The sequence below is a fragment of the Leuciscus leuciscus genome, assembly GCF_965113295.1.
Source record: "Leuciscus leuciscus genome assembly, chromosome: 2".
Lineage (NCBI taxonomy): Eukaryota > Metazoa > Chordata > Actinopteri > Cypriniformes > Leuciscidae > Leuciscus > Leuciscus leuciscus.
The window spans coordinates 44,301,109-44,322,961 of NC_138726.1; the positions used below are offsets into that span (position 1 = coordinate 44,301,109).

At 40.1% G+C, this 21,853-nt stretch overlaps 1 protein-coding gene across 4 annotated transcripts; it reads right to left on the reverse strand.

Annotated features, from left to right (window-relative positions):
* Position 1: 1 nt before the first annotated feature.
* On the reverse strand, positions 2-20,383 carry mtmr1a (myotubularin related protein 1a). 4 transcript variants are annotated; one of them, XM_082159315.1, is made up of 17 exons: positions 20,074-20,382; positions 19,370-19,475; positions 17,840-17,863; positions 16,686-16,709; positions 15,589-15,667; positions 15,413-15,507; positions 15,164-15,271; positions 14,771-14,872; positions 14,597-14,680; positions 14,303-14,452; positions 12,981-13,169; positions 12,584-12,769; positions 11,902-12,108; positions 10,962-11,054; positions 10,675-10,788; positions 10,402-10,578; positions 2-1,247 (listed from the first exon to the last, which is right to left on the reverse strand). In XM_082159315.1, the coding sequence occupies exons 1-17, from the start codon at positions 20,196-20,198 to the stop codon at positions 1,080-1,082; spliced, it is 2,031 nt and encodes a 676-aa protein (XP_082015441.1). In that variant the 5' UTR covers positions 20,199-20,382; the 3' UTR covers positions 2-1,079. The 4 variants fall into 4 exon arrangements, with proteins under 4 accessions (XP_082015441.1, XP_082015440.1, XP_082015442.1 ...); XM_082159314.1 differs by lacking the exons at positions 16,686-16,709; positions 17,840-17,863 and adding an exon at positions 16,295-16,360 and having other exon boundaries at positions 20,074-20,383; XM_082159316.1 differs by lacking the exon at positions 17,840-17,863.
* Between the last annotated feature and the right edge of the window lie 1,470 nt (positions 20,384-21,853).

Consider the following 21,853-nt stretch of genomic DNA (forward strand, 5'->3'; position numbering starts at 1 on the left):
CTTTGATTCCTTTGGTTATTTATTTATTTTTAATTCAGGTGGCAAGTTTTTGGAGCCGTTTTTTATGTGTAGAAAGAATAACAAGGGCTGCACAAATACAAAAATACATAATAAATTCAGTTTTTTAAATATTACATGTAATTGGCTTTTTAAACATTATATGGCATCATCTGTTCAAATGATAAGGGCTGTTTAAAGACCATTGGTGGAAACGGTTCTACGGTCTACTCACAGACAAAACAATTTTTTGCACTCATATCACCAAACATGAGTATATTACAAAGAATCAACAGTGGGTTAATATCAGATGGTCCTTATTTACCTTGTAAACGTACATTTCAGTAGTAAAGGAAGTACAATAGTAGTGCAATATTACAATGTGCACATAAAAACTTTCATACTAATGGAAAACAAATACCAATGCAATATGTGGTTCCAAAATGGCAGTATCACAACAGCAGTATTCAAGAACCCAAAATGAATTAGTAAAACCTAATAAAATAATATTAAAACTTAAAACATGAACACAAGACACAAAATGAGTTCATAGGCAGGGAAATAAATGTTATGTAAGATTTTTTAAATAACTAAAGTGATGTTAAAGGTTGTAGAGGTATTGGCACAAAGGCAGGCAAAGCTGAGGCAGTAAAGAAAAACTATTAGACAAAAACAGAAAAAGTACAGTCACAAAGAAACATCGATTAAAATAGAAAAAACACTCATAAATTATTAAAAAGTATATTTACAAGTCAAGTTAAACAAAAGTTAAAATACTGGCCTATTTTTTTCAGAAACTGAAACACAATCAAAAGGTTCTCTGTTTTGAAGGAAGTCTACACTTTATAAAACACAACCGAAATGAAACTAAATTGTGTGGGAGACTGTCCTCCTTTTAGATGTTCATGCTAATTTTCACATGTATATACGCTGGCTCTCTATACATCCTGCCAAAAGCATTATCCAGTGAGAAATGACAGATAGATTTAAATTTCACATTATCATGTTTACTGTAACCAATAGATTCCTGCCACACATTCTGTTAATAATGAATCCTCTCTAATTTGAGCATTGCATGTATGTTACACAGAGGAGTGTAGTGGTGTACCGCCATGTGAGGGAGAATACGCATGCTCTGATGAAGAGGAGATTGAGCGTGATGAAGATGCTTCTTTCTGTAAATCATCCACCTTCCTCTGTAGCTCTGCACGCAGATACAGCAACTCCTTCAGGTTCTGGTGTACAGGCATCTGAACACAAGTCAACACACAACATTTCAGTTCCCTCAGTGTCAGTTATAAAAGCGGTAGTTGGTTTTTAGTAGAGATGGGCACAAATACATCAAAAAGTATTTAATTACAAATTACAAATACTTACTCATCAAATGTTTTAAATAAAATACTGCTGTGAAAAAAGTATTTAACTAAAATACAAGTAATTTGTACAAAAATACAAAAAAAATTTACAGTCTTCTGTAGTGTGAGAGTAAGTGTGGCATTAGATACATGTAAGAGTCTAGAATATTGCAATATCATTGTTTAGTGCAGAAGATGCGCTTTTAACGTACATGTTGCCACAAACTGTCATAATAAAAGATAATTACGCATATAACACTATATTTGTATTATATTACACAAAAACAAGTTAACGCTGCTGTGAGGGTGTTTCTAATAGTGCGGCTGTGACAAAGTTGACAACTTTCTCTCTTCCGACTGCCATTATCTATTTTTTTTACTCTTTTTGTGGTGTTTTTCTTTTGCTATTTGAATAAATAGGAACACAAAAAATATATTTAATGTAGTCTTTCCTTCACTGCTATAGAAGTTTACCCAACTATGACGCCTTCCACTTCTGAGAAACCCAGAAATGTGAACAGGGTCAATAGGATGTGTCACATCACGTGATTTACTTGCCAAAAACTGTGATAGGCAATTTGGTAGTCCTATTTGTATTTTATGTCTATGGTCCTAGGGATAGTTCACCCAAAAAAGAAAATTAGCCCATGATTTACTCACTGACGTCATTCTAGGTGTATATGACTTTCTTCTTTCAGAAGAATACAATCAGAATTATATAAAAAAATATCCTGGCTCTTCCAAGCTTTATAATGTCAGTCAATGGGTATATTTTTTGAAGTTCATCAAAGTGCCTCTATCCATCATAAAAGTGCATCTATCCATCATAAAAGTGCATTTATCCATCATAAAAGTGCATCTATCCATCATAAATGTGCATCTATCCATCATAAAAGTACACCTGTCCATCATAAAAGTGCATCTATCCATCATAAAAGTGCATCTGTCCATCATAAAAGTGCGTCTATCCATCATAAAAGTGCGTCTATCCATCATAAAAGTGCGTCTATCCATCATAAAAGTGCGTCTATCCATCATAAAAGTGCATCTATCCATCATAAAAGTGCGTCTATTCATCATAAAAGTGCGTCTATTCATCATAAAAGTGCGTCTATCCATCATAAAAGTGCGTCTATCCATCATAAAAGTGCATCTATCCATCATAAAAGTGCGTCTATTCATCATAAAAGTGCGTCTATTCATCATAAAAGTGCGTCTATCCATCATAAAAGTGCACATCCACAAAATTACGCTTGCCTTCAGAAGGCCTTTATTAACCCCCCAGAGCCTGTGGAGCACTTTTATGATGGATAGATGCACTTTTATGATGGACATATGCACTTTTATGATGGACAGATGCACTTTTATGATGGATAGATGCACTTTTATGATGGACATATGCACTTTTATGATGGATAGATGCACTTTTATGATGGATAGATTTGCTTTGATGGACTTCAAAACAGAAACGGCCATTCACTGCCATTATAAAGCTTGGAAGAGCCAGGACATTTTTAATATAACTCTGATTGTATTCACCTAGCATGGCTTCAGGGTGAGTAAATCATGGGAACATTTTCATTTTTGGATGAACTATCCCTTTAAGCCTGGTGATGAAAGTTAATATATGCGAAATAAATGTATATATTTAAAAAAGTATTTTAGTATTTTAAATTTAAATTACAGTCTCTCTAAGTATTTAATTACAAATTACATTTCATTTATTTTTACTTCCCATCTCTGATCACATGACCATACTTATTGTTTAAATGCCTGATTTATGTAGTGGTTGCCCATATTAAGTTTGTTTTCTGGCTATTACTTGGAACAGAATAAATAATTGAGGGCCAAAAATGTAGGTTCAGGAAGAATAAGTCAAATGATCTTGTCCTTTATTTATATGGCGCTTTATACAATCCAGGTTGTTTTCATAGCAGCTTCATGATAATAAACAGGAAAGTAACGGTCAATGATGCAAACTTCATCAAAAATGAAACCAATTCTGCTGTAAATCACAGCAGAGACAATAGTGTCTTTATTCAGTTCAAGTCAGTTTAGTGTTGATGCTGCAAAATTCGTCAATTATATAAAAAAGTTGAATCAGCTATAAAGCAGAACTACAGAAAACAGTGATGTCATCATCCAGCTCAATTCAGTTGAAGTTTTGTTCTCATCATATAGTGTCAGTGCAGTCAAATCAATAATATTGCTGAATATTAAGGTTTTTAAACCCCAACTAAGCAAGCCAAAGGCAACAATGGCAAGGAACCCAACCTTAGGGGGTGTTTACATGACACCGTTTTCAACTAAAAACTGAAAACTGAAGTTTTGGCCATTCATTTACACGACAACAGCATTTTGGGGGTTTGAAAATTTCCCTTGTGGAATTTCCCTTGTGGTAATTTTGAGTGGCTCAATATCGCGATATTGCTGCCTTTTTTATTATTATTATTATTATTATTTTGCTATATAAATAAATGTTATGATGTGGTCTGCAGGCACGAGGACAAAGGAGATTCCAAAACAAAACAGGCTTTATTAATAATCCAAATACTCTGAATCAAAATGCAGGAGAATAACACAAACCACACAATGCATAAATGAGAACGCCTCGGTTACGACTGTAACCTCGGTTCCCTGAAGAGGGAACGAGCGTTGCGTCGAAAAGCTGACGCTATGGGAACGCTTTGCGTGATGACGTCTTGAAGCACATGTAAAATCAGTCCAATGGTGTGGCGGAACGTCAGAGGCGGGTGACGTCACGTACCAGGAAGCTATAAAAGCCGGCCCGAAACAGAAAACGAAAGCTTCGTAAAGTCTGAAGTCGCGCTGACAGGCATGAAGGAGATATGGCAAGGCGACGCAACGCTCGTTCCCTCTTCAGGGAACCGAGGTTACAGTCGTAACCGAGGCGTTCCCTTTCAAGGGAACTCCCGTTGCGTCGAAAAGCTGACGCTATGGGAACGTCTATACCAACGCCTCCATAGCTACAAATGTCTGTCCTGTGTGTAATCATGTGAGCAGCACTAAGAAGACAAAACATGAGACCCTAGAGTAGAGTCTAAATCCAGAGAGTAGAACCTGACGAAGGTGTGCGGTGAGGACCAGCCTGCCGCATCACAGACGTCCTGTAACGATACTCCTGATATAAGGGCCTTAGAGGCCGCCATACTCCTAGTAGAGAGCGACCGGACAGCCAAAGGAGAAGGCTGTCCAGCCGCCTCATAAGCCAGTGAGATAGTCTCAACCACCCACTTGCTCATCCTTTGCTTAGACACTGGACCTCCCTTGTTAGGGGAGCAAAGTCACTTTTACGCCACAGGGCAGCTCTGTGGACATACGCGTCTAACGCCCGAACAGGGCAAAGCAAATTATTCGCCTCCTGGTCCGATTTCGAAAGGGAGGAGGACCTCCAAGTGCCACGAAGGAAACGAGATACCAAGGGGTCTTTCCCCACAGACATTCCACCCAAAGGACTGTGGTAAGCACCTATGGCCGCCACATAGACCTTTAAAGTGGACGGGGTCAGACCTGCAGTGAACCGTTCCTGCAGGAACTCCAGCACTGTACCAATTGGGCAGTGGACTGGGTCCAACCGACGGTCACTACACCAAGAAGTGAATACTCTCCACTTCAGGGCATAAAGTTTCCTCGTGGAGGGAGCTCTGGACTGTAGAATGGTCTCAACAACCTCGGTTGAGAGACCTGACTCTATGAGCTGGGCCCCCTCAGAGGCCAAGCCCACAGGTTCCACAGTTCTGGCCGAGGGTGAAATATCGAGCCCTCTGCCTGGGACAGAAGGTCCCTCCTGACGGGTAACTCCAGAGGATGCCCGTCGAGGAGGGACACAAGATCGGGAAACCATACTCTGCCCGGCCAGCGCGGGGCTATAAAAAGCAGGCAAACCCGGTCCCTGCGAACTCTTTCCAGAACTCCCGGGAGCAGAGCAACTGGGGGAAAGGCGTACAGACGTAGCCTCGGCCACGTCTGTACCATAGCATCCAGTCCCAGAGGAGCTGGATGCGTGAAGGAGAACCAAAGTGGACAGTGAGACGTCTCTCGAGACGCAAACAGATCCACTTATAATTTCCATATCAGCTCCACCACCTCGGGGGTGGAGCCACCATTCCCCGGGCCTCGGCCCCTGTCTCGACAGAGTGTCTGCTCCTATATTCTGGACCCCGGGGATGTAGGCTGCCTTGAGTGACAGCAACTTCCCCTGGGACCACAAGAGGATATAGCATGCCAGCGCAAACCCCCTTGATATAGGCGACTACCGACGTGTTGTCCGTATGTACTACACATGGTGTCCCCTGAGACCTGTGATAAAGCTCCTCAGAGCCCGGAAGACAGCTAACATCTCTAGGCTATAGAATGCCAGGAACGATGATGGTCTTCCCACAGACCTTGAGATGAGCGACCCTCAGGATCGCTCCCCAACCCGTGAGGGAAGCATCCGTCGTTAGCAGTTTGCGACGACAAGGAGCTCCCAGCACTGGGCCCTGGGACAGGAACCAAGGTTTCTTCCACATAACCAAGGCACGTAGGCATCACCGCGTGACCTTGATTGTGCGAAATGGGTTGCCCCTCGGGGAAAAACCCTCTGGTCCTGAGCCACCACTGCAGGGGCCTCATGTGCAGCAGTCCAAAAGGTATCCCGTTGGAAGCTGCTGCCATGAGACCCAACAGTCTCTGGAACTGTTTGACAGTGAGTAGCTGGCCTAGCTTTACACTTCTCACAGCTGCCAGGATGGAATCGAAGCGTGGCGATGACAGGCGCGCCTGCATCGACACTGAATCCCAAACCACGCCTAAAAAAGTGGTCCTCTAAAATGGAGAAAGCACACTCTTCTTGGCGTTCAGCCGTAACCCCAACTCTTTCATATGGGCGAGAACAACATCTCGATGTTGAACCGCCATCTAATGCGACTGAGCTAAAATCAACCAATCGTCGATGTAGTTCGTGATGCGAATACCCCGGAGGCGCAGAGGCGCCAGAGCTGCATCCACGCATTTGGTGAAAGTGCGGGGTGATAAAGCTAGGCCGAATGGAAGAACTCGATATTGGTATGCTTTGCCCCCGAAAGCAAACCTCAGGAACTTCCAATGACACGGACGGATGGAAATATGCGTCCTTGAGGTCTATCGTGACAAACCAGTCCTCGGACCTGATCTGTGGCACGATTTGTCTCAAGGTTAACATTTTGAACTTGAGCTGCATGTACTCGAGCTGCATGTACTCGTACAGAACTCGAAGATCTAAAATGGGACGCAATCCCCCGTCCTTTTTTGGAACTATGAAGTACCGGTTGTAAAACTCGGTTTCCCTGTTGGAGGGGGGTACATATTCTATGGCCCCTTTCTCTAACAGAGTGTTTACTTCCTGTTCCATAACCAGAACCTGCTCGGGGCCCACCACTGTGGGCAGGACCCCCATAAACCGCGGTGGGCGTTAATAGAATTGTATCTAATACCCTTTTTCCACGGTCTGCAGGACCCAACGAGAAACATTTGACAGTAGCTTCCACGCTGTCAAAGATTCTACTAGAGGTACCAGTCTCTCGAGACTGGTTTCTGGATTTTGTTGCTGTTGAGTAGTCGGTTCGTCGCCCTGTAACGGCGCACCGGCAGGGAACGACCAAACAGACTGCTCCAGCACCCTCCTCAGAGGGGGCGGGCATCCCGAGGCCACTACGTTTCCGGGTGGACCTTGAGATATGTGCTCGCCGGAGACCGCTGCGCCCTGTAACACCGGAGGCGGCAGGGTTGGCAGAACGGTCCCCTGAGGGCACCGAAGAGAGACGGCACCGTATTTTTCTCCTGCTGTTGAGTAGTCGGTTCGTCGCCCTGTAACGGCGCACCGGCAGGGAACGACCAATCAGACTGCTCTAGCACCCTCCTCAGAGGGGGCGGGCATCCCGAGGCCACTACGTTTCCGGGTGGACCTTGAGATATGTGCTCGCCGGAGACCGCTGCGCCCTGTAACACCAGAGGTGGCAGGGTTGGCAGAACGGTCCCCTGAGGGCACCGAAGAGAGACGGGCACCGTGAAAAGAGGTGTTAACCGCTCTGCTTCGGGGGGACTACCCTCATTTGTCCTGAGCCCTCAGACATCAGGACTTTTTCCCAGCAGCCTTCTTGGCGGTAATAACGGTCCGCAGATCCGTTTTACCCCTCGAAGACTGCTGGGTTTGAGAGCGCCCTCCGTGTCCCCGAGATTTTTGTGGGGGAGCACGAGAGGACACACTCTGTTTTTGAGTGGCACGATGTTCAGCGCTCTTTTTAGAGGAGTGAGGCTGCTCCCGCTCAGCAGCCTCAATGAAAGAACGGCGGGGGAGAAGTTTTTGTAATGCAGCTGCCTGTTTAGCAGCTTCCTGAGATTTAGCTACCGCACTGTTTACTGCATCACCAAATAAACCAACAGTGGAAACCGGAGCATCTAAGAGAACGTGCTTTTCTTTCTCTTTATATATCGCTCAAATTGAGCCACAGATGCCTCTCAGTGGCCACCAGGGCTGCCATAGACCGCCCGATTGATTTAGCGGTCTCCTTGGTGGCCCTGAGAGACAGATCTGTGGCTCTGCGTAGTTCAGCCACTGTGTCAGGACCAATTCCCCCGCCCTCCTCTAAATCCCCCAATAATTCTGCCTGATAGGCTTGCATAATAGACATCGTATGCAGACACGCTGCAGCTTGACCAGCGGCTGCATACGATTTATGAACCAGAGATGATGTGAATTTTACTGGCTTAGAGGGAAGTGAAGGAGCTTTCAGGGAAGATGCCGTTGCTGGAGAGAAATAGCTCGCAAGCGTCTCCTCCACCTTCGGCATCTCCCCATAACCATATTCTTTATATTTGTGAATGGAAGAATAGTGGGATGTTTGTGGTGCATACACTCTGTATGAAACCGGTTTTCCCCACGATTTCGACACCTCGGTGTGGAGATCGGGGAAAAACGGAAGGCTTCTTCGCTGAGGCTGTGTACGAGATGGCAGGAAGCGTTCGTCGAGCTTACTTTTCGAACGAACGTCCTGCCTATCCTCTGGCCACTCAATAGATAGTCTGTCAACTGCTCTAGTAATAACATCGAGCAGTTCCTCAAACGCATGAGACTGAGGTGGCGAATCCTCAGACTCAGCTTCAATACTCACAACATCCAACTCCTCAGAGCTGGACAGTTGCAGTATTGGTGCCTCTATCGGGGGGGAAGAAACCGCAATGCGTGCTTCCACACCCTGATGAGAGGCACTGGATCTGTCAGATTGATGCTGAGATAAGGCAGAGCCCGTCTCAACATCCACTGACAGATCCATTTGCGAACCCCAGGTCTGAGATCGCCGCCGAGCCTCAGCCGCGGCGGGACCCGAGCCCTGGGGAACGCGATCGGGATTGAACCGAGCCAAGCGGGATCGGAGCGTGCGCAATGGAAGCGCGTCGCAATGCACACAGTCACCACCCTCGAGTGCTGACTGGGCATGCTCCTCACCCAAACAAACAACACAAAGAGTGTGAGTATCACCTCCCGTTAAATAACGCGGGCAGGGATGGACACACACTCTAAACTGCTGCTTGCTCGCCATACTGAATATATATATATAATATAGACAGACAACACCAAATAACAAGGACAGATTCAACACAGAGCGCAACTGAAGACTCAGAAAGCTTTCGTTTTCTGTTTCGGGCCGGCTTTTATAGCTTCCTGGTACGTGACGTCACCCGCCTCTGACGTTCCGCCACACCATTGGACTGATTTTACATGTGCTTCAAGACGTCATCACGCAAAGCGTTCCCATAGCGTCAGCTTTTCGACGCAACGGGAGTTCCCTTGAAAGGGAACTGACTAAAAACAACTGAAACACAAGGTTATATAAATGGGTAGAACAAAAGGAAAGTAAACTAGATGTGAAACTAATACACAACTGGGAAGCAGGAACTAAAGAATGTCAAAATAAGGGTCCAGATGACAGAACACAAACCTGACAATAGAGCTGCACGATTCTGGATAAACAGAATCATGATTTTTTGTTTCAAATAGATCATGATTCTGAACAGACAAAATAACTTGTAATTTACTAGAGGTTCTGACAAATGTTAATCGGTGCAGTCTATTTGAAATGTTTGATGATTCAATGACTCATAAATAGGGTACTTCATTGTTTCATAACTGGATAAATCAATGTTTTTTTAATTAATATCTTGAGTGAATGATTCAATGACAAATAATAATCAAGTCACTTCTACAACAATCTAATCGGTACAATCGTTATTTGAAGCGCCATGTTACTTTCAAATGGTGATTTGCTCAATTTTGATCGCTACTGTAGACATCAGTGTTTATATCCGAACTATAAACTTATATCTCAGTACTTCTTTGACAATTTGAATTACTGTAAGACAGAAATAATGATATTGTGTGGTTGAAAAGAAGCCATTTCATACCTAAACATGATAACTGTTCTAACATTCAACGTTTTTGAAAACGGTGACGTCATGCGTATTACGTGTTCAGTCTATAGACCTTATGTAGCCCCGCCCCTTTTCAGCATTGCGCTTGTTGTCTTTTGTCGTCCAGTCTGTATTTTCACAGCGATCTTGCGTGTTTATTAATGAACGGCTCGTTTTAAAATCTTCCCGGTTGACTGACATTTGTTAAGACATCTGCTTTAAACATTACAGTCCTCATGATAACTTTCGTTAACTTTACATTAAGTAAATCCACTTCAAAAGCTAATTACTCCTGGACAGCAATGTCATAGAAATATACAGAGCAACCGCAAAAACGGAAGTTAAAAGACAATATTCTAAAGATGGCTGCGCCCTTGTTTCTCTGGTGCATAAGGTCTATAGGCGCATAGTGTTTCTTTACAAAGTGACGTTGCCAACTAGTGGCCTGGCTGGCATAATACAGCGTTTTTAATCATTTTCGTGGATCTGTATGAACGGAGATCGTTTTGACAACGTAGCCTTCTGTATGTGAAAAACGTTTAAGTTTTTAGTACAAACGTACACTTAAAGTAACCCTTATATTTGCTAAAGTGTTTTGCACCTGTGGTCTCATGCGGGGGTTCCAGCGAACGTAGTATCCAGCCCACAGCTCCAAATGTCTTAGACTGGCCAAGGGGTACAGCACATGGTTTTCATAGTCTACATAGAAGGGGTTGGTGAAGTCCTCTGGCTGGCTATTGATGTAGGACCACAAAGACACCGTCTTACTGTTCACTTCCTGAAAAAATATAGAACAATTAAAAAAAAATCTGCTATGAAACATGTACGTCACCAAAACTCCACCCTCCCCCTGGGTTGGCACAATGGTACATGCCTTTTCCACTCGCTCCTGTTCACTGTTGTAAAGGAATGTACCAAATAGGCAGCTGTAGAGGTGATCCAGGATGGTGACGAGGAAGAGCTCATTAAACTCAAAGGCAGTGGGAAACTGAGAACACATCATAAAGACAGCCACAGTGAGTTCAAAAACATCAATATCCATTTCATGTGAGTTCATAGGAATTTGGCTCAATGATAAATCACACACATAACCTAGTAAATAATAGTTCATTATAAATTAAAATAGCTAGTGATTAGATAGCAATAAAAGGTACAGCTTACCTGTCTCATAATTTGCCAAACACAGTCTATGAACTGCACAAATAGAGGCGAGCGCTCAGAGTTTGCATGATTTTCATCTCCATGTCCAACACGCTGTGATATAGAGATGAGAGTAAGATTTCTATTCAGCAAGGACATATTAAATTGATCTTAAGTGCCAGTAAAAACATTTGTTACTAAATATTTATATTTCAAATTAATGTTGTTCCTTTGATCTTTCTATTTAAAGTGTATCAAGGTTTCCACACAATATTAAGCAGCGCAAGGTTTTCATCATTGATAATAAGAAGAAATGTTATTGAGCACCAAATCAGCATATTACAATTATTTCTGAAGGATCACGTGACACTGAAGACTGGAGTAATGATGATGAAAACTCAGCTTTTCCATCACAGGAATAAATTACATTTTAAAAATATTTAAACAGAAAACAGTTATTTTTAGTAGTAAACTGTTTTTACTGTATTTTTGATCAAATAAATGAGTTGAATAAATGAATAAATGAGTGAGCATAAGATACTTATTTTACATTTACATTTATTCATTTAGCTGACGCTTTTTATCCAAAGCGACTTACAATTGCTATATATGTCAGAGGTCGCACGCCTCTGGAGCAACTAGGGGTTAAGTGTCTTGCTCAGGGACACATTGGTGTCTCACAGTGGATTCGAACCCGGGTCTCTCACACCAAAGGCATGTGTCTTATCCATTGCGCCACACCACCCCTATAAGTGGGTGTCAAAAACGTAAAAAATGTCAAAAACGTAAAAAAAAAATCTTTAAATGATATTATATAATATAAATACAATATTATATGTCAGGCCTAGAAATCCTTACACACTCAGGCATAGTTTACATATCACAGATCTGATTGGCTAAATTAGATTTGCTACCCTCATACATTAGGTTCTATTTCACTGACACGCTCAGCATCCCTCACCGCAGCAAACTTGTGTCCGAAGCTGATCCATTCCTTCTCCAGCAGCACCTGGAAGCCCCTGAGAGTCCTATAGTAGGAGTCCAGCATCAGCATGGACAAAGAGGTGAGCTGAGCTGTGCGGTCCCAGCCATCACTGCAGTGCACCACCACAGAGCTCTTACTCGACTCAACCTTATCTGCAATTCGCACTGCACCCGCAAGCAAAAGCTACAGAGAGAGAGAGAGAGAGAGAGAGTCAACTGCTTTAAAAGCATCTAATTTTCTTGCTTTCTGATTCTGACTCTTCTGGGAAACTCGTAAACTTCGAGCGGAACTGACTTTATTATACATCTGCTAAATCCACTCTGTAAAAATGGAAGGGCTCAGATAAGTTCTCACACTGTTTCTACACCAGATGCGAGCGGCTACGACAAAAGCGAATAGAATTCATTATAATCAGTGATGCTGTCTACACTGAATGCGGTGCAGCATGACTGACGCCCGGTTCTATTTCTGATGTTCAAGTGCTCGTGCTACTTCTGACACAAAGAACAAATGGATTTGCAGCGGTCGCTTTGTCGCGTTCAGTTTGGACATTTTCTAGCTGTTGTGGCGAGATGCGACAACGGTCGCATCTGGTGTAGAAACGGTGTCAGAAAGGTCTTGCATCATTTGTTTGCTAAATATCAGATGTGCTGTTTACCCGTATGTACTCCAGCCAGTGTGTTGCATCTATGGCCGAATGCCAGCGAAGTTCATCGATGGTGGGGTAGACCACCTCCTTCAGCTTACGCAGAGACTCTCTCATAACATGAATGTTTGGGATCTCCAGGAAAATCAGCTCCATGCTGGGGTAGAAATTTTTATTCTCATAACCTCCATCTTTAGCCTGAGGCATAAAAGAGCAGAAAATAGGTAGAGAAGATTCATGGCTTCCATTTTCATCTCCTGACTAGCACAGATGACTACTGAATAATTCAAATTACATTTGTGGTTATGTGTGATAGAGACACTCAAAAATCTTTTTCCTGCATTTCCCTTCCCTCTCCAACATTGATGAACTGAACCGAAAAAACATCAGTCAAGGAAATCACTTTTACCTTGTGATTATCAGCCACAGTGTTCTGCCGAGCATCAAATATGGTGAGTTTATGGGACTGTGCATTGGCATCCATGATGGTCTGGAGGTAATGCTCATCCTCCTTACACCGGCGGTCTGTCGGGCCCACCATGGGCTGACTACAGCGCACTATCGTGGCCTGGGTTTCTGGGTGGATCCATGACAGGACCTGAAAGAGGACATGAGGTACAGAAGTCCAGAATGCTTATAAATGCTCAAGTGCCAATAATTTAAATCATTTTTAGGCTTCTTCTTCTATTTTGGTGTTTTTTCTCCCCAGATTTTCTTTCTCTGTTTTTTACCTGATACAGGTATAAGATATCTGAAAAACTTCCAGCATTGATCACTTCATTTAGGTCTTTGTTCTACTGTTGTTTGTTTTTCTGCTTGCACTTAGCTTCTTTGTTCTTCATGTTACTATTGACCACTTGAATAATTATTGAGAAAATTTCACCTGTATTAATATCGACCGGCATCAGAAATGCCAGGGCTCAGGGCAAAAATGCTACGAAAGTGAAGAAAAATGCCCCACAGGTCCTCGTACTGCCAGAGTGACCGGTAAGATTGGTAATTGGTGACCTTTTAAAAAAAGTCTCTTATGCTCACCAAGATGAGCATTTATTTGATCAAAAATACAGTAAATCATTAATATTGAAATATTATTACAGTTTTAAATAACTTCTTTTCTATTTTAATATATTTTAAAATGTAATTTATTCCTGTGATGGCAAAGCTGAGTTTTCAGCATCATTACTCCAGTCTTCAGTGTCACATGATCCTTCAGAAATCATTCTAATATGCTGATTTGATGCTCAAGAAACATTTTTGTGAAAACAGTTATATGTACAGTATATTTTCAGGATTTAATGAATAGAAAGCTCAAAAGAACAGCATTTATTTGAAGTTAAAATATTTTGTAACATTATAAATGACTTTAAATGTCTTGCTGACACAGCCCACAGACACACATTGAGGGCAGTCATGGCCTAGAGGTTAGGGAGTTGGACTGGTAACCCAAAGGTTGCTGGTTTGATTCCAGAACCGGTGGGAAATGACTGAGGTGCCCTTGAGCAAGGCACCTAACCCCTAATCGCTCCCCGGGCGCCACACAAAGGCTGCCCGCTGCTCTGGGTGTGTGTGTATCCACGTTTGCAGTGTGTGTGTGTGTTAACTACTCACTACTCTGCTCCTAATGTGTGTGCATTAACTTGGATGGGTTAAATGCAGAGGTCAAATTCCAAGTATGGGTTACCATACTTGGCCGTCACTTTCACTTTCACTTTCACATGCTCACTTACTTACCGGCATACGATGTTTCATTCTGAAAGAGGCCACTCGTTTGATTTCATCCTCTTTAATACTGGTTGGGGTAACAAGCAGAGCAGGGTAAGTGTCACACACTTCATAATTACTGTTGATCTTACTGATCGTCCAGCTCTCATTGGGCAAACCCTGCAGACAGTGTGGGAACAGAAAAATTTGAAAAAAGAACTACACTAAGGCTGAATGAAGCAGTATTATTCTGACTTCAAGTTTTCAGTCAAACCACTCTACTCTTTTTTTATTTATTTTTTTAAAGCAATGTGCAAATCTCACCATTCTTTTATACTCTGCCACTGGATCATAAACCTTCCATCCATCCTCTGGAAATCGCTCTTTGTATTGGAAGGCGAATAGGGACTGGAAGAGAAAAAGGAGCAAATGGATTTGTGGGGACATGAACCAACAGCACTGGAACCAATCACTGCTTCGACAGGAGGCATGACGTACCAGCTCATTGGTCAGGGGGAAAGCATGCTTTGTCAACGCTTCTAAAATCTCCACATTATTCTGTTCCTCCTTTTTATAAGCAAACCTGGGACTCCTCATATCCTATTAAGACAGATCACAGATCATTAGCATGGAGAAATTACAGTTTTGGAGACTGAAATCAGACTAAATTATAAATCAGATCTATTTTTGGCGGTTGTGGCTTGTATTCCTCTGCCGTTGGCTTGTCAGTATCGCGGAATTACAATATTGAGGTTATTGCGACAGCCCTACCATGAATCAGCTAAGACAATAATTACCCCTATAGACCGTCTCTGTGTTTAATCCAAACACTGTGGGTGGATGTTTACTATGGAACAGACCAGCATTTGGGTGGATAGTGGTGCATCTGACCTTACAGACGATCTCCATGCCACTAGTATTCTCCCCATGACTCTGTACACCGATAGACTCCAACCTGCTGATGGCACCCAGGTTCACATCCAATATGAAAGGAGCGTCCTGCATGAATGGAATGAGACATCTGCTTAACTTGAATGTTTAATTTCATTGTGTGGCCATATTACAAAATATCAAGACACTACATTGATCTTGAAATGGACAAAAAAAAAAAAAAATCTGTTCCACTCTTTTGAGACGCACCCGTTCTAGACTGGCAAAGTAGAGTTTAAAGTCTGTGACTGTGAGTGTGCCGGTCACAGCTCCAGTAAAAGGACAGATATACATCACGTCTTTAACTGCAGAGACAGAAGAAAACAAATGTTACCCGACACGAGCAGATACAGGAAACAAGAGTCAACATGAATGATCCGACATACCAGTGGTTTTGATTGTCTCTCCAGGGACAAGTGGGACTTCATCCATGGGCGCTTGTTTTCGTACATCCATGAATACTTGCTACAGGGTAAAAAGACACCAAAACGTCTCAAAACACAATAGCCCTCATTTTATCACGCTAAATATTAGGTTCATACATAACCAATCAAAAGGTTGTGGTTAGAAAGATAAAAATAAATTAAAAAATTTAAAAAAGACTTTAATGCGAACCAAGGCTGGATTTATTTGATCAAAAATACAGTTCAACAGTAAAATTGTGAAATATTATTACAATTTAAAATAACTGTTTTTCTATTTAAAAAAACTTCAAAATGTCATTTATAACTGTGTTGGCACACCTCCGTTAATAACATCAGTCTTTAGTGTCACATGATCCTTCAGATATCATTCCAATATGCTGATTTGGTGCTCAGGAAACACTACTGCTTAATACTGCTTAATATTTTTGTGGAAAAACTTCAAACAAACAGTATTTATTTGAAATAGTCAATATTTTTACATGGTTACAAATAATGCGACTTTTGATCAATTTAATACATCATTATTTAATAGATTTTTGAACGGTAGTGTGTTTTATCATATTAAAATAGCTGATACCATAAAGTCTAGGCTGAAGTAAGGGCTTGACAGAAAAGAGAAGGAGGAGGGTGAGGGTAAGCAAGTAGAGCTGAAGCGAGAGAAACTTGCCGTAGTGTGAGACGGCAGTTCAATGTCGCTGTCAAACTGACAGCCATCTTCACCAGAGTCCTGAGACTGAGCAGAGGCCGCAGGAGAAATACAGAATATGTGACGAAGAGAAAAAAGTTTGTTTAAAAGTTCCTGCAGTTTATAAAGAATATGAGAAACAGAAAGAGAAAGAATGCAGCAGAGATAATAGTTGCTCTTTAGGGTTGATAGGTCACATCCTCACACAGAGACAGGAAGTGTGATTTGAGGAGGCAGAGAACACAGAAAGAAATACAGCTGCTCAGCCATCACTGCTACACTAGTACATCTGTGCTAATGCCAACTAAATCATTCAAATGTATGTTCTGATGTGTTTCTGTGCAGATCTCAGACTCTTGATCTTGAGCCTTACCCTTAGGTTTGTCCTCCTTGACACCTGGAGATCACACATAGACATCAGACAAAAATGAGTTACAAACACACGCACTTTCATGAACATGTAAGCACAAAAGCACGCAGACTTAACACACATTAGACTTAATGTTAGCGAAAATGTCATATTTCACTCCAAAATCAGAACAAAAAAATGTGATTTTGCAAGAAAAAAATAATTACGCTTATTTTTTAGGACCATTAATATGTATTGAGTAACCTATATATATATATATATGTATGTATATATATAAATAAATAATGTAAAAAAAAATCAAAGTAACGTGTTAAAAATTATATATTTTTTAATTATCAAGTGCATTTGTTAAGAACAATGTTAAGTAGCAATACATGCATTACTGTATAAAAGCAATAATATGATTATTCAATGATGCATTAAACTGATTCAAAAGTGACAGTAAAGACTTTTACATTGTTACAAAAAAAAAAAAATAGCAATGAACTGGATATTTTTTGTGTATTATAATTGCATGCATATTAGTCTTACATTTGATCAAACAGATTTACATTAGAAAAGAAAGCTTGTCTATGGCGGCGGCAACAGTTGTATCCTAAAAACAGGCTTAATTTTGTATGTAGATTATTAGTTTCTTTCCTTTTGAATATGGTGTGAAATATGACCGAGACATTTCTTCATTTAACAGCTGGATGAAGCATAAACAAGGGCTTATGAACAGAGGACAAACACGTAACTGTACAAAAAGACATACTAAAACTACAGCAAGTGTGCACAAACAGTAGTTATATTTACATTTACATTTAGTCATTTAGCAGACGCTTTTGTCTAAAGCGACTTACAAATTGGGACTAAATTAAGCAAGTCATCGTGAAGAGGCAAAAAACAACGCAAGAAGTGCTCAAAATACGAAGTTCAGGCATTATTCAGAGTAGCATAAGCCAGATAAGCGAGAATTTACAGGAAAATATATATATATATATATATTTTTTTTTTATGAGGTTAAGTGCTCACGGAAGAGAAGAGTTTTCAGCTCTTGTAGTAGATGATATATATTTGTGGTGTTATGTATAATCTCAAATGTATAACTCAAAGCAGGGCAGAGCAGTGGTCCTGTTAAAGCAAACTGACAAACACTCCACTACCATCACCCTTACCCTGAAATCTATGTTCTTCCCAACCTGTCAATCAAAAACACAATATCATAATGGCTCACTATGAGACAAAACACTTTACAAAACTGGTCCACATTCATTCTGAATACCATGTTTCCAATCTTAAAATTAATCTACTACACAGTAAGACAATAGAATCTAATCTTTTTCATTTTAACGCCACTCAAAATTTCACTTCCAATCCTTATGTTTATTTAGTAAGCAATAGTGTAGTAAGTGAGATCATGTACCGACTGTATCATTGGTCATTATCACAAAACAAACCCATTCATGGTTCCTTATTAACACAAAATAAACCTCTACGGTGTGATAAGAACATTTAAAAGGCAGCTATATAACTTATGTATATATAACTTAAGACTCAATTATACTGTGAAAAATAATCATTATAAATTATGTGTAAAATATTATTTGGAAACTATTTAATTTATGTTTTTTTGTACTTACTATAGAGCATTATTTATTTGTTTATTTGTTAACTTTACAATAAGGTCTCATTCATTAACATTAGTTAACATGAACTAACAATGCGCAAATATTCTTACAGCATTTGTTAACCTTTGTTTAACCTTTGTTGTTAGTTCACAGTGCACTGACTACTGTTAACAGATACAACCTTTGATCTTAAAAATGTATTAGTAAATGTTGAGAATCTAATCTATATCATTTAACAAAAATTATATTTATTATATAATTTTATTTAAATATTTTTATTTTACTCTTATTACTATTTATCTATTTTGTATTAATTATATATATATAAATATATAAATGACATGACGTCCGAGACTCCGAGTGCATTATTTCCTTTTAAAATAATTTGATAAAATCATGACATGCAGTATATCACTTTATTCTATAAAACCTATTTAGTTTGAATTCATTTTAAGTACATTTAAATAACACATTTTGTTTTGTTTTGTTATTTAACCCCCCAAAATGTCAGGTGGTGCAACTGTCCAAACAAATGTACAGACTAAGAAAACTATTTAAAATGGTGTTTTAATAATAAGGAATTAAAAACTAAATACTATGGCATCATTTTAGGTTTGAAACCTTTCATATAATTTTATAATTTCATATATTTTAATATCAGTAGTTTTAAAGCTGTTGAGATAACTGAAAAACTTTTGTCCAGCAATTTGTATATTCTCAAATGTCAGGGTGGCAACCATGGCTCTTTCATTATGAATTGACAAGGTAATTACAGTAAACATGATAATACATCATCCAGAGGAGCCCAACTGATTCTTGTGGTGGCAGAGTGAAAAGGTTTGTAGAGCTCTCTCAAATACTGGTAATTTTAAGTGTGGGTAGGTTTGTACATTTTCCATGTCAGGTGGTACAACTATATACATACATCTATTTGGTTGTATCTCCTGTCATAAAAACAGTCAAAAAATGAATTGAAACAGTTTACTATTTATTTATTTTTACACTGTTTTCCCTCAACACTTCCTTGTGGCCCCCTGGGGGAACCAATACGGGTCTGATTTAAAGTGAAAAACACACCTTGCATTCACGGGTAATGGCTTCTGGAGGGACACCGCCAGAGATCTGGCTGGAGATAGTGGCCGCTATCAGCTGTTTACACCATTCCACATGAGATCCAGATGGACTGTATGAGAAAAACAAGTAACACACTTAAGCAAGCACTTCAGTCAATGCATCTGTCATTATCTGTAATGATGAGAAACTACTGACTCCATACTCTTATAGTTAGATGCATTAATGTGCAGTGCTGACATCCTGTGGTCTGTAGACTAAAGATGACAGATGGTGATATGAGGTCAGAGAAACAGTCTGATCTTTTAAAGCTGAACAATTAAACAACATATATTGCACTTCTTCCATCCAGGCTTTACAATTTTTTTTTTTTTTTTTTTTTTTGCTTCCTAGGTGTTTTAGTTAATGTATCACTTCTTGGTAGCAAAAGCAATAACCTTAAAACGATGATGGGAAGATGCAGGCTGTTTCGGATGTATATAAAGCATTCAGTTTTAATGAATATTGTTTTGATTCTAGTATTATTTGAGCAGAAATAAACTATAATGTACTACAGTATATAGGGCAATATTTTAACAATAGGTATAATGGGGATAATCTGCCCATCACAACAGGCGTGCCTGTATAACGCGCGTGGACACCGTAAATCGCTTTTTTAACGAAAAGTTCACATAAAATCGCACATTTGAGGATAAAAGGTCGACATGCACCTGTCTAATGAATCCTCGCTGTCTTGTCGAGATGCAGGGATTCCTCCTCCGAGCATTTGAGGTTTTCGCGGCACCGGCGGCAGCACCGGACTGTCCGAACCCGACGAATGCTGCTGTTTCTCCATTTCCCAGCTTCCCGAGCTCCGTCTAGTAAGATGTGACGGTCTTTAAGCTTCCTCCGGTCCGAGAGCTGAATTTCTGTGTTTAGGAAGTCATCTCTATGTGGCTGTACGTGTGCAGAAGTCTGTGGTTGTCTCTCTGCTTCCTGCTCTGTCTCTGCTGCCGCTCGCTGACAAATAGCGTTTCTCTTTATTTATGTCAAGGAAGCAGCCATGACGAAAACCCCCTCCCGCCATAACCCATAATTAGATTGCAAGCATATCGGCGCATATACACTGTGCTGCTGGGTAGTAACGGATTACTTGTAATCTGGAATGGATTACGTAATCATATTCCAAAAATTAAGTAGGCCTATTCTTGTCATTAGATATTACATTTTTTAAATACTCGAATACTTTTTATTGATTACATAATTAATGTTATTCTCACAATGGCAGTACATTTTTAATTTCTTTCTAAAAAAACATTGTATATGCCTACATTCAGACCAGCCACGAGCCGACCACTGAAAGCTGAGACCCACAGCATTTGATCACTGCATTTACAGAAAACATTTCACTTTTAGGAAGTGTTTTCTCAACATTTCATATTTAATCAACTCCAGACAAACATATTCATTATTATTTGAATGATCACTCAGTGAGTCATACCATGTATTAGCCTACTGTCTTTGGAAGGCTTTTGTCTTTTAAACACATTAAAATGTACAAATTCACATCATTTTATATTTACATGCAAAGCAGGAATTCTCCAACTTTTTTCATCTGAAACTCTTTGCCTAATATATACTTGAAGTACCCCCTGAGATTTTATGTTAACAAGTTATGTCAATAAAAATGAGTTCACAGTTCTCTGATGTCGGTTAATGGTCACATGCAGGTAAACAATTTGGATTTTTTACAATCTTTTTTTAGTAAGTGGTTTATTTTGATTGTTTTTATTTCAAAATTATTTTTAAAAATGTGTTCGTGTGTGATTGAATTAATAGCTTTTTATTAAACTCACGAACCCTAGTCTGGAAAACCTGACGTAAGTAGGCCTAAGGGTAATGGACATTAGTAACAAGTGCGTGTGTGCATTTGAATAGGCAAAAATGTATGCACCTCTTGATGGCAATATGTTGTGATGTTATTTCCATCAAGAGGTGCATCCATTTTTGGTCAAGATCTTGTATTGATAACGCAAGAGTCGAGCACTCTGTAAAGTCTTCTCTAACACATCCCAAAGACTTCCCTCCCAACCATTCTTTTACAATTTGAGCCTGATGAATCTTGACATCGTCATCCTGGAATATGGCCATGATGTGTCTTCCTACATGGTTGTGTTTGTGTATAGCTTTACACACATACATATTGTGCTTATGCATATATATTTATTTTCCTAAGAATTTATGGTTAAACAAACATTATCTATCTATCTATCTATCTATCTATCTATCTATCTATCTATCTATCTATCTATCTATCTATCTATAATCTATATATCTGTCACACTATCTATCTATCTATCTGCAGTGAAATAACTGTTTACAATGATATTCTGGACTGATATGAGTTGTGGTCTTGAGGAAAGGCCTGAACTTTTTTTTAAAGAAAACTGATATTAGCTATTAAACTGGTGTGAGTTTGAAACACAAAAACTACTGAAGAACATTTCCTTG